At 42.7% G+C, this 17,959-nt stretch overlaps 1 protein-coding gene across 5 annotated transcripts in view; it reads left to right on the top strand.

Moving 5' to 3' along the window:
- Positions 1-1,417: 1,417 nt before the first annotated feature.
- TCERG1 (transcription elongation regulator 1) overlaps positions 1,418-17,959 on the top strand; it is a 65,662-nt gene continuing 49,120 nt past the window's right edge. For all 5 annotated transcript variants that reach the window (XR_011471506.1, XM_070414675.1, XM_070414674.1 and 2 more), the window contains exons 1-3: positions 1,418-1,500; positions 14,117-14,342; positions 17,042-17,194. Coding sequence is in view for 4 of the 5 variants with exons in the window: in XM_070414675.1 (XP_070270776.1) it covers positions 1,442-1,500; positions 14,117-14,342; positions 17,042-17,194 (438 nt within the window). In the remaining variant the exon portion in view is untranslated. The remainder of the gene's footprint in view (positions 1,501-14,116; positions 14,343-17,041; positions 17,195-17,959) is intronic.

Below are 17,959 nucleotides of genomic sequence, written 5' to 3'. Positions count from 1 at the left end.
TCTCCTGGAGAACACTGATCTACTCTGTCTCTAAGGATTTACCTTATTCTGAACATTTCATAGAAATGGAATCATATCCCCCTCCCCCCCAAAAAAGAAATGGGATAATATAATATATAGCCTTTTGTGTCTGGCTTCTTTCACTTGCATGTTTTCAAGGTTCAGTATTATAGCATGTATCAGTACGTCATTCTTTTTTAAGGCCAGATAATATTTCTTTGCATAGATATGCCACATTTTAAATAGAGTCATCAGTTGTTTGGACAGCTTGGGTTGATTCCACTTTTTGGCTATTATGAGTACTGCTGCAATAAACATCTGTGTATGAGTTTTTGCGTGGATGGGTGTTTCCAATTTTCTCGCATCCTGGTGTTTAGAAATGGGCTATGCTGCCACACTGCCTTGGGTCGAAGGCCAGGCTCTGCCATTCACAAGCTGTGTGAACTTGGACAAGCTACTTAATTTCTCTGTGCCTCAGTCTCATCTATAAACTGGCTATTCTTACTGTATATGAGGCCTAAAAGACATGGAAAGTACTTGGGGTAATGCCTGGTATATAGAGTTAGGTCTGAGTAAAATTTATCTATTATTTTAATATTTTGGGCAACTTATTGATAGGGTTCATCGTCACTGTACCTTTGAAAACCCAGAACCTAAAGGTGTTTCTTTTCCTTTAATAAAAAAGAGAAATAAATATTCAGAATTCCTTCTGGGTATCAGGATGTGCTAGTTTCAGACAAATGTATTTTGAAATTGAAGAACAGATGCTTGAAACTGTAAATTGCGAAGGGGCTTGCCTTCCCCAACTTACTTCACGCAGCAATTTATAACACCCATCAGCCTGCAACTAATTATTTAATACAATTTAGAAGATATTCATGTAGCCGGTAATATATTATTTAATAACATGGCTATAAACCGGTAATGCTTTAAAACTTCTGCTTCTGAAAAGCTGGGAAATAGCTCATTTCCACACAAACCCTGTGGTTGCTCGTAGCTCTACGCAGATCGATTTTTGATTGGCTCACGCAATGGAAATGGTCTCTGGCCGAGACAATATCGCCAGCGTGTGGCCAATATTCTCCACCGTTGCCTTCCTGGAAGCCGGCGGACACGTGGCTCCCGCAGGCCGGGCAGGACGTGGGAGGACCTAGCTCTGGTTACCGCGAGAGGGCGCTGGCGGCTCCTCGCCGCTTAAGTCTCATTTCCCATAAAGCCTCCGAGCGACCAATCAAGTGGCTGTCTCCATACCGCTTTCAAAGTCGGCGGGCCCTTCCACCAATAGTAAGGCAGGTGCCGCCCTCAGCTCGAGGATTGATGGAACGCTTCACCATTCATCTCACAGATCTCTGCTGTCTCCGCCTCTCTCGCTCGAGATGGATGACCTGTCTGACCAATAGAGGACGCCCGGTCGGCGGGTGGATGAACGCGGTCTTCTGTAATGGCGGAGCGTGGCGGGGACGGGGGGGACGGCGAGCGCTTCAACCCGGGGGAGCTCAGGTAAGGGGCGCTGCTCTGTCTTTCTTCTCGGCATGCGGGAGCCCCGCGGGTGGGCCCGCAGCGGGGATGCGGGGTGGAGGGCGGGCCGGGGCCCCGCGGCGGCCCGGGTCCAGGACCGCATGGGGCTGGGGAAGGGGGAAGGGGAAGGCGGCTTGAATGAGTGAGCCGGCCCGGGGCTGGGCCGCGGCCTCGCGTCCGTTTTCGGGGCGCTCCCAGCGGTTTTCGCGGGGCCCAGCGCCCCTGGCGGCTGCGGACCCCGGGCCCGGCCGGACGTTCCCGCCTCGGGGCGACGCCGCGGCCGCCTGCAGCCTCCGCCCCGGCCGCCCTCAGCCCTGCGCCCGGCTGCGCGTCGCCGCGGGCCCCGTTGTCCCCCGGGCGCCCCTCCGCTCCGCAGGGCACTCCCCGGAGCCCCTCACCCCTCCCGGCTCCGCTTTTGGGGTCTCCAGGTTTGCCCGTTCCTGCTCCCCCGTCTCGCTTGCTTTTCTTCACTAATCGTGGCCTTTCTCCCCGTCTCCCGTTTGTTCCTCCCTTAGCGTATTTGTGACCAGGAGCCGTGGCCGCGGCCGTTGCCACGTCCTGGTGGGTGTCGGGAAGCGCGTCCTGAGGGGGGTCTGCTCCGTCCTCGCCCCCCGCCTCCGAGTGGTTGCCTTTCTCATTGTGCAGCCAGCCGACCGGAACCGTCTTGGGGGAAGCCTCCCGCCCGGGGCGCCGGCGGGGAAACGGAGGCAGGCGGACGCCGAGGCGGTGGGGCGAGGTCGCCGAGGCGCAGGGGGAGCGCCAGGAAGTGGCTGCCGAGCCCGGGCGGTCGGGCTCCGCGTCCCGCCTTCGCCCTGATGGAGGTCGGTGACCTTTCGCCTTCGGGTGTCTGAGTGCCCGTGGGGTTCGTCACGAAGGTTTTGTCTAGTGAAAGTGTCTTGGGAAAAAAAAAACACCTTTAGTCAGGGAGAATACAAAGAGGTGCTAAGCTTTCTGGCTATTTGAGACCTTTTTTTTTTTCCCTTCCTTTTCTGGGTGGGGAAGATGTCATTTCAGATGTCCAGCCCCCATTCCGAATTGTGCCACTGTCAGCATCCGCGAGGGAGAAAGAGCCGGGGCCGAGAGCAGCCTGGGGTTGTCTGGCGCTCAGGACGAAGTTGTGTCGGGAGATGGGGGCTGTTGTTTTTCAGGGTTTTAGATTCTGGGTTGTCACACACAGAAATCCCTGCTCGGGCAGGAGCAAAATCTTGTCATATTTCAGAGATGAATCTCAGATCCCTTAAGCCCCATGTGTATGTTCGCGTGGGTCATGCGTGATGAAGGTGCATGGCCGGGGTCGCTCAGCGCCGGCGATGGAAGGTTTATTCCGGATCCTGATCTCAAGGTCACCCGAATTGATTTGCGTTTCAGACAGCCCAGCATCTTCAGCTTGACCATTTGAGGTTTTTGTTAACCGTAGTCTGGACGTTGATGCAAAGCTGATTTGAGAAGGGCTTTAAATTCGGTGTTCTGTTGCAAATATGTTATGCCTGGCCTCTTGGGTTGGAAGTTGCTTCCAAAGCATGTTGTGCAGACCATTATTTTAGCACTTTTCATGGTTTCAGATGAACTGGCTGTTCATGTGGTCTTTTTGATGGCAGAAATCGGGGCTTAGTTTTCGTATATGGGTCATGTGTATCCTGCAGGCATTTTGTGGTGTGTCTGTCTATCAGTGTCTGGCAAATAAAGTGTTCAGTGGCTCTATGGTCGTAAATGAATATAGGTGATTTAGAGACGGTTCGCTTCTTAGAACCAAAGTTATTGTGCTGTGTGACAGTCACAGACCTAGGTGCTGGCAGTAGAGCCTTGAACCAGACCAAAATCCTCTAGAGCAGTGGTTCTCAACCTTCCTAATGCCGCGACCCTTTCATACAGTTCCTCATGTTGTGGTGACCCCCAATTTCATTGTTACAAGTTGAACATAATTAAAGCATAGTGATTAATCACAAAAACAATATGTAATTATATATGTGTTTTCCGATGGTCTTAGGCGACCCCTGTGAAAGGGTCGTTCGATCCCCAGAGGGGTCGCGACCCACAGGATGAGAACCGCTGCTTTAGAGCATCCGTACTAATTAAGATCTGAATTTTGAATTAAACTAGCCACATCAAATGAGTGGGAAGTGACTTATACAAGGTCGCTGAGTAATTGGCAGAGTCTGGATTTGCCTCCCATATGTCAGAAGCATCTTTCCATTTTGCCTCTCCCGTTAAAGTGTTTGCAGTCTAGTCTTCACCAGTGGGGGATTGCATATCTAGATAGAGTACCTCTAGCAGCGGTTCTAAACCTGTGGGTCGCGACCCCTGAAAATACATCCTGCATATCAGATATTTACATTACGATTCATAACAGTAGCAAAATTACAGTTATGAAGTAGCAACGAAAATAATTTTATGGTTGGGGGTCATCACAACATGAGGAACTGTATTAAAGGGTCGCGGCATTAGGAAGGTTGAGAACCACTGCTAGAGAAATACATTTGTTCTTGTAAAAAAAAAAAAATTGTTTCTATTTTTGCAAGTAGTCTTCTGTTTTCCAAAAAGGTTGAAAGTGGTAGGAATGCAAATAACCTGCAACAGAGAAAATTTATTTGGGGATCCAAATGCTATTCATCCCTTTATGTTGAGGACTGTTAAGATAACTTTTAGAGTCATGTTTGTATAGATCAGTGGTTCTCAACCTTCTGGCCCTTTAAATACAGTTCCTCATGTTGTGACCCAACCATAAAATTATTTTTGTTGCTATTTCATAAATGTAATGTTGCTACTGTTATGAATTGTAATGTAAATATCTGATATGCAGGATGTATTTTCATTGTTACAAATTGAACATAATTAAAGCATAGTGATTAATCACAAAACAATATGTAATTATATATGTGTTTTCTGATGGCCTTAGGCGACCCCTGTAAAAGGGTCGTTCTACCCCCAAAGGGGTTGCGACCCACAGGTTGAGAACCGCTGGTATAGATCCTTTACCCAGGGCCTTAGATTACCTATTAATACCTTATGACAAGGTACTTTCAGTCTAAATTTCCTTAGTTGTAAAACCAGAATAAGACTACACTGGTGTTACCACTAACTAGTACAGCCGTGGGCAAACTACGGCCCGTTTGAAATGAATAAAACTAAAAAAAAAAAAAAAAAAAAAAAGACCGTACCCTTTTATGTAATGATGTTTACTTTGAATTTATATTAGTTCACACAAACACTCCATCCATGCTTTTGTTCCGGCCCTCCGGTCCAGTTTAAGAACCCATTGTGGCCCTCAAGTCAAAAAGTTTGCCCACCCCTGAACTAGTACCTTAAACACGTTATTTTTTTCTGTGACATAGTTTCCTCTGTAAAAATGGTGCCAAACTTACCTCAGTGTATTGCTGTGAGGATAAAAAGAGTTGGTGCAAGTAGTGTCCATGTAATCGTTCTTGGCATATAGGAAATACCCAGTATTCACTGTCATTATTAAAACAATTTTTCTTTTTTTTTAAAATATATTTTTATTGATCTCAGAGAGGAAGGGAGAGGGAGAGAGAGATAGAAATATCAATGATGAAAGAGAATCATTGATTGGCTGCCTCTGCATGCCCCCCACTGGGGATCAAGCCCACAACCCGGGCTTGTGCCCTTGACCAGAATTGAACCCAGGACCTTTCGGTCCACATGCTGACGCTCTATCCACTGAGCCAGACCAGCCAGGGCTTCTTTTTTTAAAACTGTATTTTTATTAACACTATTGAAGATGTCCCCATTCCCTTCCCTCCTTGCCCATCTCTACCCATTCCCCACCCCCCTCCCCCCTTCTCTCTGGCCATCAAAACAATAACATTTGAGCACCCACCATCCTCTACACTGGAAAGCTGCAGTATACTAAGGGAAAACTACATATTAGTGGGTATAATACAAAAGTAAGCAAGTGAGAGGTTTCTTAGCATTTATCATGATTTAAAACTCAAATTGGGCCCTAACCGGTTTGGCTCAGTGGATAGAGTGTCAGCCTGTGGACTCAAGGGTCCCAGGTTTGATTCCGGTCAAGGGCATGTACCTTGGTTGCAGGCACATCCCCAGTAAGAGGTGTGCAGGAGGCAGCTGATTGATGTTTCTCTCTCATCGATGTTTCCAACTCTCTTTCCCTCTCCCTTCCTCTCTGTAAAAAATCAATAAAATATATTTTTAAAAAAAAAACTCAAATTGGGCCCAGCCAGTGTGGCTTTGTGGTTGAGTGTCGACCTATGAACCAAATGAACCAGGAGGTCACGGTTCCATTCCTGGTCTGGTCACATGCAACACGGGCTACGGGCTTGATCCCCGGTAAGGGGAGTGTAGAAGGCTGCCAATCGATGATTCTTATCATTGATGTTTCTATCTCTCTCTCCCTCTTCGTTCCTCTCTGAAATCAATAAAAAATATTTTAAGAAAACTCAAATTGTGTAATGAGACAGAGAGGGTCTGGGAGAGGCCGAGGGTTGGGAAGGAGTTTGAGGAACTAAGACTGATACAAAGGAGCCAGTTATATAATGATCTGGGGAAAAGCATTCCAGGCAGAGGGAGCAATAAGTGCAGAGGCTTCACATGGCCATGGAGCTGGAGTGAGCAGGAGGCTTCCCTCCCGCCCGCCCTGGCCGGCTCTGAGCTCCTCAATTATAGAAGGTAAATAAATCCCAGAATAAAAAAAAAATAAGGAGAGGCTGGGAGCTTCCGTCGCCTGGGGGCTTGGCCAGCCTGAAAATGGCCCTCAGCCCCTCAACCAGACTGGCCAGGCACCCCAGTGAGGACCCCCACCCTAAAGGGGGTGTGGCCAGCCTGAAAACAGCCATCAGCCCCTCACCCAGGCTGGCCAAACCTCCATGGGGTGAGGGTCCCCACTGCGGGGGGCTTGACCAGCATGCAAACACCCATCAGCTCGTCACCCAAGCTGGCCAGGCACCCCAGTGGGGACCCCCACCCTGAAGGGGGTGTGACCAGCTGCAAACAGCCATCAGCCCCTCACCCAGGCTGGCCAGGCACCCCAGTGGGGACCCCCACCCTGAAGGGGGTGTGACCAGCCTGCAAACACCCATCAGCCCCTCACCCAGCCTGGCCAGGCACCCCAGCGGGACCCCCACCCTGATCCGGGACACCCTTCAGGACAAACCAGCCAGGCCCCACCCATGCACCAGGCCTCTGTCCTATATAATAAAAGGGTAATATGCAAACTGACCCTAACAGCAGAAAGACTGGGAATGACTGGTCACTATGACACACACTGACCACCAGGGGGCAGACGCTCAATGCAGGAGCTGCCCCCTGGTGGTCAGTGCACTCCCACAGGGGGAGCTCTGCTCAGCCACAAGCTAGGCTGATGGCTGCCAGTACAGCGGTGGTGGTGGGAGCCTCTCCCGCCTCCTCAGCAGCGCTAAGGATGTCCGACTGCAGCTTAGGCCTGCTTCCCGCTGGCAAGTGGACATCCCCCGAGGGCTGCCGGGCTGCCAGAGTGATGTCTGACTGCCAGCTTAGGCCCAATTCCCCAGGGAGCAGGCCTAAACCAGCGGGTGGTCATCCCCCAAGGGGTCCCAGACTGCGAGAGGGCACAGGCCTGGCTGAGGGACGCCCCCTCCCCCGAGTGCACAAATTTTTGTGCACCGGGCCTCTAGTTACTAATATTAATATCATGAAAACTTACTGGTACTATTACTAGACTGATGTTATAGCAACAGTAATAAAAGCTATATTTGGAGAGCACTAATGTGTTAGGTGCTATTCCACATACTTTCTTAGCTCATTTAATCCTCACTGCAGGTTCTTGTAAGTTGCCTGCAATGAAGCAGTGTGTGTGTGAAGAGCTCAGCACAGGTACTATACATATCTGGCATCAGAAAATGGCAACTTTAAGATGCTGATGGAGGAAATTATGTGAATTCTGTCACTATTTTAATGGCAGACTTTTGAAAGACATTTAGTCAAATTGACAATGAAGTGCCTTTAAAAAATGTTTTTATTGATTTTTAGAGAGGAAAAGAAAGAGAGAGAGAAAAACATCCATCGGCTGCTTCTTGCATGCCCCCTACTGGCAATTGAGCCTGCAACCCTGGCTGGGAATCCAACTGACAACCTTTTGGTGCACGGATGGATTTCGTTGATCCAACCGAGCCACACCGGCCAGTGTCTTTTATAGGTAGAGCATAGTGCAGGGTTTTTTGGGGAATGAAAGTAGTGATAGTTAAAGTGGTTTAGTGTGTATCAGGTACTATAAATGTTTCACAGGGATTATCTCATTGAACAGGGATATGAGACAGGTTTTATTTTTATTCTCCAGCTCATTTACATCTGAGTATACTCAGACTCAGAAATTATGTAACTAGTTTGACAGCAAAAGGCAGAGCCCTGGTTTGACTTTTTCATCATTCTAGAGCCAAAATGCTTAACTTCAAGCTATAACTAGGAAGTGTGAAATTCCAAAGAAACAAGTACTGTCAATTTTTTTTTTTTTTAAAGGGAGAGGCAGATTCAAAGGAAATCTAAGATTAAGGTACATTATTAACTCAAGGCTGAAATAGAATATCCTTCCTTGATAGTTAACTTTGTTTCTGCACAAAAGGTTAAGATGTTTCTTCAATAATGGTAGCTATGTGTCTTTTAGGAATACATATAATTTGAGAAAGACTAATTATTTTAATATAATCCATACTCCTCTTTTCAGTCATTGTTTTTAACTTATACTTTGAGATAGGATCATTTGCAAATTTGGTTAAATACAGTTGGTATATGCATTCTGGATGTTTACAATCCTAGTATTCTAGAAGGAAAATTGGTTCTTTATTAGGATTTTTTATGTCAGAATTAACTGTGATATGGAAAATGTAGAAAAACTTCAAAGTGTAATTTTAAGCAGAGAGTTGAAATATAGGAAAGTTGGGAGAGCCTGGTGAGAAGAAAATATAAGAATGATTATCTTTATATATACATAAAGAATATAATTGTTGCCGTAACCGGTTTGGCTCAGTGGATAGAGCGTCGGCCTGCGGACTGAAAGGTCCCAGGTTCGATTCCGGTCAAGGGCATGTACCTTGGTTGCGGACACATCCCCAATAGGAGGTGTGCAGGAGGCAGCTGATAAATGTTTCTCTCTCATCGATATTTCTATCTCTCTCTCTCTCTCCCTTCCTCTCTGTAAAATCAATAAAATATATTTTTTAAAAAAAGAATATAATTGTTGCCCTAGCTGGTTTGGCTCAGTGGATACAGCATCAGCCTGGGGACGGACCAAAGGGTCGATTCTGGTCAAGGGCACATATTTGGTTGCAGGCTCCTCCCGGGCCTGGGCCCTGGACAGGACTCGTGCAGGAAGCAACCAATCAATGTGCTTCTTTCACATCAGTGTTTCTGTCTTTCCCTCTCTCCTCTCTACTCTCCCTAAAAATCAATGGAAAAATATCTTCTGGTGAGAATTAAAAAAAAAAGAAAAGAAAAACACACAAAAACAACCCAGTGTAATTGTTAATTTTTTCTTGAGCACAGAAATGTACATTTCATTAATCATGGAGAGATTTATAGTAACTACTGGGAAGACTGATAGGTAGGTACTCAATTGACTATGGCAAATTATAGCAAACATGCTAATTTTACATGATAAAAGCCTAATATGCTAAGTGTCCTGTCCACCGGTCAGCTATTCAACCAATCAAAGTGTAATATGCTAATGATATGCTAAGGCCAGTTAACTGCTCGCTATGATGTGCACTGACCACCAGGGGGCAGCTGCTCTGACCAGTAGGTTACCTTGCTGCTGGGGTCTGGCTGATCGGGACTGAGCGAGATGGGCGGGACACACCCTGTAGCCCTCCTGCAGTCCCTCCCCAGCCCCAGTTGTGCACCAGTGGGGTTCCTCGGCCTGGCCTGCACCCTCTTGCAATCTGGGACCCCTCAGGGATGTCGGAGAGCCTGTTTCAGCTCAATCCCGCAGGCCAGGCCGAGGGACCCCACTGGTGCTCGAATTCGTGCACCGGGCCTCTAGTAATGTTTATAAGATTCTACCTACCCTATTGTGAAGTAGTGTAGGTACAATATCACCTAGGTAGGTATTCATTGGTTCATTCAACAAATATTTCTTTAGGCCTATTATGTGCAGACCTAACTATGTATAGGGGATGTAAGGATGAACAGGACAGAATTTCTACTCTAAAGGAGCTTAGTATATATACAGTGTCGGGTAGTGTTTAAGAGATATTTGCCTGTGTTTGAATCCTGGCTTTTCTACTCAACCAGCTGTGTGGCCTTAGACAAATTATTTGACTTCAACTTGCTTTAGTGTCCTCATGTATAAAATGAGGTTGATAGTATCTATATATATAAAAGCCTAAGCGACATTTACGACCAGTTGACCAAACCATCAGTCGACTGATCACTATGACACGCATTGACCACCAGGGGGCAGATGCTCAATGCAGGAGCTGCCCCTGGTAGTCAGTGCACTCCCACAGGGGGAGCGCCGCTGAGCCAGAGCTGCCCTGGGCTCACAGCTGGCAAGCACAGCAGTGGTGGCGGGAGCCTCTCCTGCCTGCAGTGGTAAGGAGTGAGGGGTCCCGGACTGTGAGAGCCCTGGACTGCAAGAGGGATGTCTGGCTGCTGGTTTAGGTCCCATCTCCAGGGGCATTGGGCCTAAGCCAGCAGGCGGACATCCCCCGAGGGGTCCTGGACTGTGAGAGGGCACAGGCCGGGCTGAGGGGACCCCCCCCCCCCAAGTGCACGAATCTTGTGCACCAGGCCTTTAGTATATCTCATAGGGTTGTTAACGATGATTAAAGGACTTAAAAAGAGCTTAGAGCACTGCCTGACACATAGTAATTACTTTTAAGAGTGAATAATTTTTATTTTTTTAAAAAGCACTTGTGAGAGGGAGATAGATAATAACATGTAATACTATGTATCTGCTGAAATACCATAGAGAAAATAAACCAGGGTGTTTTAGCTAGAGATTGAAGGGTGGGGTAGGGTGCAGTGTCGAGAAAGGCTTTCCGTTTAGGTAGAGAATGCTAGTAATCTCGTAAGCCTGCTACCCTCCGCCCCTGTATGGAGGTACAAAAAAACTTTGTATTTGGAAGTAATTTCAAACTTACCAAAGTTGCAAAAAATAAAGATAGTACACTTGGTATTAGTATTTTACTTCTTCTGCTTTATTATTTGCCCACATGCATGCTCTGTTACTCTGAACTTTTTGAGGGTAAGATACATGTACCATAGCCCTTTGCTTTTAAGTACTTAAGTATGCATTTTCTAAGAATAGAGATACTTTGCCTAAATACAGTTACCAACTTCATAAATTTACAGTGATACAATATTTTAATCTGTTGTTCGTATTCTAGTGTTGTTCATTAATCCAGTGTTTTTTATAGCATTTCTTCCCTTTAGGATAGGATTTGGTTTAGAATTAGTGTTGTGTTGTCATGTCTCTCTAGCTCCTTTAATGTAATACATTTCCACAGCCTGCCTTTGTCTTTTATGTATAATATCCACATTTCTGAAGAATATATCCTCTGCTTCCCCCTTTTAAATAGAACATTCCATTTTTTGTGTTTGTCTACTATTTCATCATTATTAATTTGAGAATATACATTCTTGCCTGAAATAGGTGATGTGTTCCTCTCAGTCACATGATGTCCATCTGTCCTTTTTTGATGATATTAACACTACGGTGTCGGGTGAATTTCCCGCCAAAATATAAGATGGCGCGGGCAATTATTTAGATTTCCCGCGCAAAATCAGAGTTAGTTTAAAATGCCTATATCTTTTGAAGTATGGGTTCGATTGAAATGAAATTTTCGGTTTCTTGTGTAAAAAATGAAAATTTATTCAATCACAGACATTTTTTTATCTATTCAGTACATAAATAATTCGATATATATAAACTAAATACGAAAAACCCAAAAAATACTTATTACCTAAAAATATACACATATTTTTAAAGTTTAAAATAAAATTTTCATAATAAATCAAAACAAATAGAAATTAATAGTTTTTTAGCGTATGATATTTTTCAAAACACGCCCCTTTATGTAGAGGTATATTGCAAAATTTGCACATGTAGCGTGTCTCACTGCGCAATTTATGAACAGAACATACGCGACACCTTCTCAAAATGTTTTTCTTTTTTCCACTTCCGACAATTGCCTGTAACGTATGCTTTCTCATGTCCATCGATAGCCTGCATGGTGGATCAGATGTAGGTGGTTTAGCCCGCATTCCAGAAGTAGACGGTACTGGTTGAAGGTCTGGAACAATGTCCATGTCCTCTGGAATATCATCAGTCAACCAGTGGATAGCTGTTTGTTTCAAAAACATTTTAAAACCCATTTTTCTTTGCCTCACTGATTTGTAAACTGCATAAGAATTAAATAATGCGCAATTTATCATATACATTGCCAACCTTTTTGTCCATTTGACCGTCCTCCGCAATATCGAATAATATGAAAGGTATTGGTCGGCCCGGTCAACACCTTTCATATGTTTATTGTAGTCAATGAGTGCATTCGGTTTGACAATTTTCTTTTTTGATGTTCTGTCAATATTCTGACTTTCTTCCATCTCCGCAGAATGAATCGAAGAAATCAGGTATACAGGCTTTTTTGATTGCCACACTTGTAACAATATATCATTTTTCCTTATAAATTTTGTTTCACCTTTTTTCAAAGAAATTGTTTGAAAATCTTTAGGTATACCTCGATTTTTCCGGATTGTTCCACATATTCTGAATTTGTTTTTCATAAGTGCTTCACAATTTGCGACGCTATTATAATAATTGTCCATATATATGGTACCACGAATCAGTGTATGGAGACACTACTGTTTGTATCGTTTCCAATAATCGCTTTCCTTCGCCGCAATAAATTTCCATGTTACAGATATATCCTGTATCACTTTCGCACAACAAACGAACCAATATTCCATATTTAACGATCTTGCCAGCATTATATACCCTAAAGAATAATCTTCCCCTCCAAGGTACGATCCCTTCATCTAGTGATAATTGCTGATGAGGTTTGTAAATATTTATAAATTTAGGCACAAAATAATCTAGTACTGGTCTCACTTTGCAAAGTCTATCTGATTCATTTACGATATCCGCATTATTATTGAAGTGCCAAGCTTTCCATATCTGTCGGAACCTGTCTCTCGTCATCGTTTTACCAAAATATGGCGTCTCCGTCCATGGCTCCGTGGTCCAATAGTCATCTCTTCTATCTTTGCGCACCTGTCCCATGAGAACAATTAACCCTAAAAACTTCTTCATCTCTTGAGGGGTTATATCTTTCCACTTTAGGCTTTTTTTTGAAAGTTTGAAATTATTCCTATTTTGATTATAATACCTGTTTGACTCCTCTACAAGAAATTCAAAAAAATCATCTCTGATAAATAATTTCACGGCATCTTCTATATTATTTATAACAGCATCTGTGTTTAATCCTTGATGCCCTAAAAAATCTTCTAAGACCGGTGGATTATCAACATGCGACCATTCTTCTCTCCCGCCTTCTATATCTGACTCTGAGTCAGAGCTGGAGCTCGAAATTCTTCGTCGCCTCAATGTCCTGGGACGCACCATTACTTCATCATCACTAGAATCTTCATCACTTGTACTCGCATTTTCAAGATCGCTATCACAAGAATAATTGGACAACTTGTCTGCACAAAACTCATCGTCACTATAGTCTGAATGCTGCGACATTCTAGGTTAAAGCAAATAAAAATAATACTAACTGAAAATAGCGGTACTCCGATAGATATCTGATATAAAAAAATAATTATTATGCGAACACTTTGCGGAACGATTTTATTTTATTTGGTTAAAAAATTCTATATGAATGTCTTTATCACAATATATTTAAATATTTAAACACGTAATAATATTCACAAAACTCAAAACTAAAGACGTCCGGACACAAGAAGTATTTCTCAATAACTATTCTCTTTGCATGGTGAGATATCCAGGGATATCGGTTATAAAATGAGAAAACAATACATTGGTACCCTAACGGTATTGTACTCGACCAGCGCCATAAAGTGTTCTCTACTTACAAGGGATTTTTATGATACCTATTACCCCAATGGGTATGAAACGGTTCGCATACGCAGGTAGGTATCTTTGTGAACGGCAAACAAACAAATATTTGGTAATACGCAGTTACAATCGGCCCGAGTTTACACGTTTCCCGCACTCCACCGCAAATCTATATGAACCGAGTTAAGACGGCTCCCGTGGAGTACGCGCAATTCACGCGAGCCGACTTAACTCGTTTCCCGCAATCCAAGTGTTAATTAGATCCACTGGTCAAGATGTTGCACGATTTCCCTATTACATAGTGTTTTTTTCATCTCCCCTTGCAATCATAAGTAGCATGTGAGGAGACATTTTAAGATCATCTGGATATCCTCTTCATCCAGCTTTCCTCCTAGATTTGGTGTCCATGGATCATTCTTACTGATGCACTTTTACTGTGATGGTTGCAAAATTATGCCTTTCCAACTCCACTTGCTCTTAAGGGCCTATTGAATTCGATGTAATTAGAGATCAGTAACTACATTTTTGTAATTTTGAGAAAGAAAAACTAATTCATTGTTTCTCCCACAGGATGGCTCAACAGCAGGCCTTAAGGTTTCGAGGCCCAGCTCCCCCACCAAATGCAGTGATGCGAGGCCCACCACCTCTCATGCGACCTCCTCCACCTTTTGGTATGATGCGAGGCCCTCCTCCACCACCTCGGCCCCCTTTTGGACGTCCTCCTTTTGATCCTAATATGCCACCAATGCCTCCTCCAGGAGGGATTCCTCCACCTATGGGCCCTCCACACCTTCAGGTAAAGAATATCGAAGTTGTCATTCCTTCATTGTTGTTAATATTAATATTGTATGTCAGTTTTGCCTTAAAAACTGTGTTCTTAGTTTCACTTTATAGGAAAATATAATCCATATATTAATTTGTTGTTCCAAAAGCAGCGGTTTTGAGTAGAAATTCAGAATGGGAATTTAGATAGAAAAATATACTTCATAGGAAACAGGATTAAATAGAGTATTTCTTACCTGCCTTTATTTCTGAGAATTGTCTTTAGTAACCCATCTTCTTTATGGGAAATGAAGTTTGAATTTTAAAGGTATAATTGTTTTAGTTATTGCTATTTATTTTTTAATATTTTATTCTTAAAATATATTTTTATTGATTTTAGAGAAAGGGAGAGAGAGAACAACATCAATGATGAGAGAGAATTATTGATTGGCTGCCTCGTGCATACCCCCTACTGGCGATCGAGCCTACAATCCTGGGCATGTGCCCTGACCAGAACCATGACTGCCTGGTGCATAGGTCAATGCTCAACGAATGATACATTTTATCATTAAGTATATACAGTGGGGCCTTGACTTACGAGTGTCCCGACTAACGAGTTTTTCGAGATATGAGCCGTCTCTCGGCCGATTTTTTGCTTTGAGTTGCGAGCTAAAATTCGGGTTACAAGCCAGCTTCAGATACCCCACCGCTAGTTGGTGCAGCGAACATCACAGTGAACGCCACAACATCAGCCCAGCATCAAGTGTCTCACTCGTTCACTTTAAGATTTGACATACAAGTAATTTGAGTTACGAGCTCCATCACGGAACGAATTAAACTTGTAAGTCAAGGCTCCACTGTATACATACATAATGTATATATATTCTGAGCAATTCTTGCCACAAATGAAGCCTAGGATAGAATCTAGAACAAAGCATTTTGTAAGCACATTGTTTGAATATTTTTCTTCCCTGGGGGCCAAGGGGGTTATTTTATAATTTTAGAAATAGAATTGTGGGATTTCTTTAAATAAAAATTTTTCTGGTATTTTAACATGAGGCACAGATCCCTCTCTAGTATATATAGACTCACTTACTGTCTGAAATGAGGTCACGAAGGTGGCCTCTCTCAAACGTCTACTTTTGAGGTTGTGCTGTTTTTGTTTGGGTATGTATCTCTGTATCTCTGTTTTTCTTTGTTTATCCAGCCTATACTGTTCCGAAACCAAATAAATATAGTGGTATCATCTATTTTCCATTAGTTTAGATGATCAAGAATGAACTCACTAAAAATAACAAAAGATAACAAAGTACTACGGGAGTGATGTTAACTCTATTTAGATAGGGTCATATTTATGGAAGAGACACAGGTTTTAATATTTAATAATTTTATTGCCTTCCTAGTAATGAATAGCCCCTACCCCCTTAAACAAATTGTTAAAAAGTTTTATATTTTCTCTGAGATTAGAATAAGAAATAGATTTTTGACTGTCTCTGGTATAACTTGTTACATATGAATTTATTCTAATTTGGGCCTTTAAGAGTTAAACCTACTTGCAGAATATTATAAAATGTAATGGACTGATGTAACCCTCTAATGGAAATATATCAGATGTTGTAATGGGATACTTTCCAATGTTGTGATGTTTTCTTGGTCTTGATAGATAATTGTGTGGTTTTACATTAAATCCAAGTGATATGCAGTTAATGTGCTTTGGGGTGGATATTTTATAGAATGTGGGTCTGTGTGCTGATGCTTGAAAGACACTAAACTGAATTTTTTAAAAAAAAATCTGAAGTATGGGAAAGAAAATGAAGTACAGTTTCACATTATTAGCATGGTGTTAGTTCCATTATCTAGATTAAGATGCTTTGGATAACTGAAATTTATTGTTACTTGTATATTAAAGAGGATATCTTTAAATCCCCATTCAAAATCTGTTGTTAAAATGTTACACCACTTGTCTGCTTTAGTAAGGTTAGTAGTTACAGTTGAATTGTGTGGCTCAGAATCTTAATGTTGTGTCAATAATCATTGAAGAATGATAGTGAAGGAATTATCAGAGATAGGATTGAATTAGTAATAGTTCCAGGAAATAAAAAAAAAAATTGTAACATATACCATTTAAATTCTTATTTTCCACTAAAAGTAAAATGGATAATTTTACTATATCTTTTAAACTTAACTGATGTTCATGCCATTGGTGAGCTACTTATTGTTACTATTATTTGAAAAATAGAAAATTATGAATATTTTTCTAGCTAATATTTTTTTCTTGTAGGAAAAAGGATTAGTTATATTCAATTTTTCTCTTTTAGTTGTTGCTATGTTATTTGTAAATTAACGTTTCTCCTTTGCTTGGTTCTTATTGTAAGTGAGAGGTGGAAGCATTGGTGTGCCTGGTATTAAAAAAGATACAAAAGTCGCTTATTTTTTTCTGAAGGTAATCTAGTACCTAGTGTGTGAAATATGCAGTTGAAGTATAAATAATAAAATGAAATTCGCCCATAATGCTATTACCCAGAGATAACTACTATATGTTGATGTATTTCTTTCCAATCTGTTTTGTTCCAGAGAAACTTTGCTTATGCATCCTAGATGAGTGTTTTTGAATGGACTCTAAAGCTACTTTGGTTGCTCTTATAATACTTTCCTTTGGGGTAGAATTTAGTAATAATTTGAAAGGAAAAAAGATAAATACAAGTGACCATTACTGTTCTTGCAAATTAACAGAGACCGCCTTTCATGCCTCCACCCATGGGAACCATGCCTCCTCCTCCGGGTATGATGTTTCCACCAGGAATGCCTCCTGTGTCTGCCCCTGGTACTCCAGCACTGCCTCCTACTGAGGAGATATGGGTTGAAAATAAAACGCCAGATGGAAAGGTAAATTAGAAAAAATATTTAGGTTGTTAACTCCTTAGTGACAGAAGAGTAAAACTTAAAGAGTTCTGGCAGATTGAGATCAATGACAATATTCTTGCCAATTAAGAATGAGCCTGGGGTAAGCAGGGCGTGGGGTGGGACTTGATGAAAGGCTTAGTGGATTGGACTTCCACACAGACTAGAATGCTTACATCTGTTTACCTGTGATTCTGGAAGCTTGTATTTTAAATATGTATTATGGGTCCTCAAAACAACTTTAAGGTTTAGTATTCACTAGGAGGACTCACAGGACTCAGCATGTAGTTGTACCCACAGCTAAGACTAATTGCAGTGAAGGATACAAAGCAAAACCAGCAAAGAGAAAAAGGTAATGGGACGGAGTCTATAGGAAATGAACCACAAGCTTCCAAGAGTCCACTCTTTGGAAGCACATAGAGTATGCATAATTTCTCCAGCATGGAATTGTGACAACATACGTGAAGGGTTGTCTACCAGAGAAGCTCATTTGAGCTGGGAGTCAAGGGATTTCATTGGGGACTGGCATCCTTTGCCTAGCACATAACAAAATTCCAGACTTTCAAAGGGAAAGCAGACATTTAGCATGAACTGCATTTTTGTGTAAACAATTTAGGCACAGTGAGCTGCTGTTCTTACTAGTTAGGGAATGGTGGTAACCCTCCCCAAATCCAAGTTCCCAGATGCCAGCCAAGGGTCAACTTTGCAGGGCTTTGTAAGGATAGCAGTGTTAACTGCACAAAAATAATG

This window comes from Myotis yumanensis, unplaced genomic scaffold (assembly GCF_028538775.1).
Source record: "Myotis yumanensis isolate MYYU_CA2020_CCGP unplaced genomic scaffold, mMyoYum1.0.hap1 SCAF_5, whole genome shotgun sequence".
NCBI classification, from domain to species: Eukaryota; Metazoa; Chordata; class Mammalia; order Chiroptera; family Vespertilionidae; genus Myotis; species Myotis yumanensis.
Note: the sequence above shows the minus strand (reverse complement) of the source record. Positions and strands in the feature narration are given on the sequence as shown.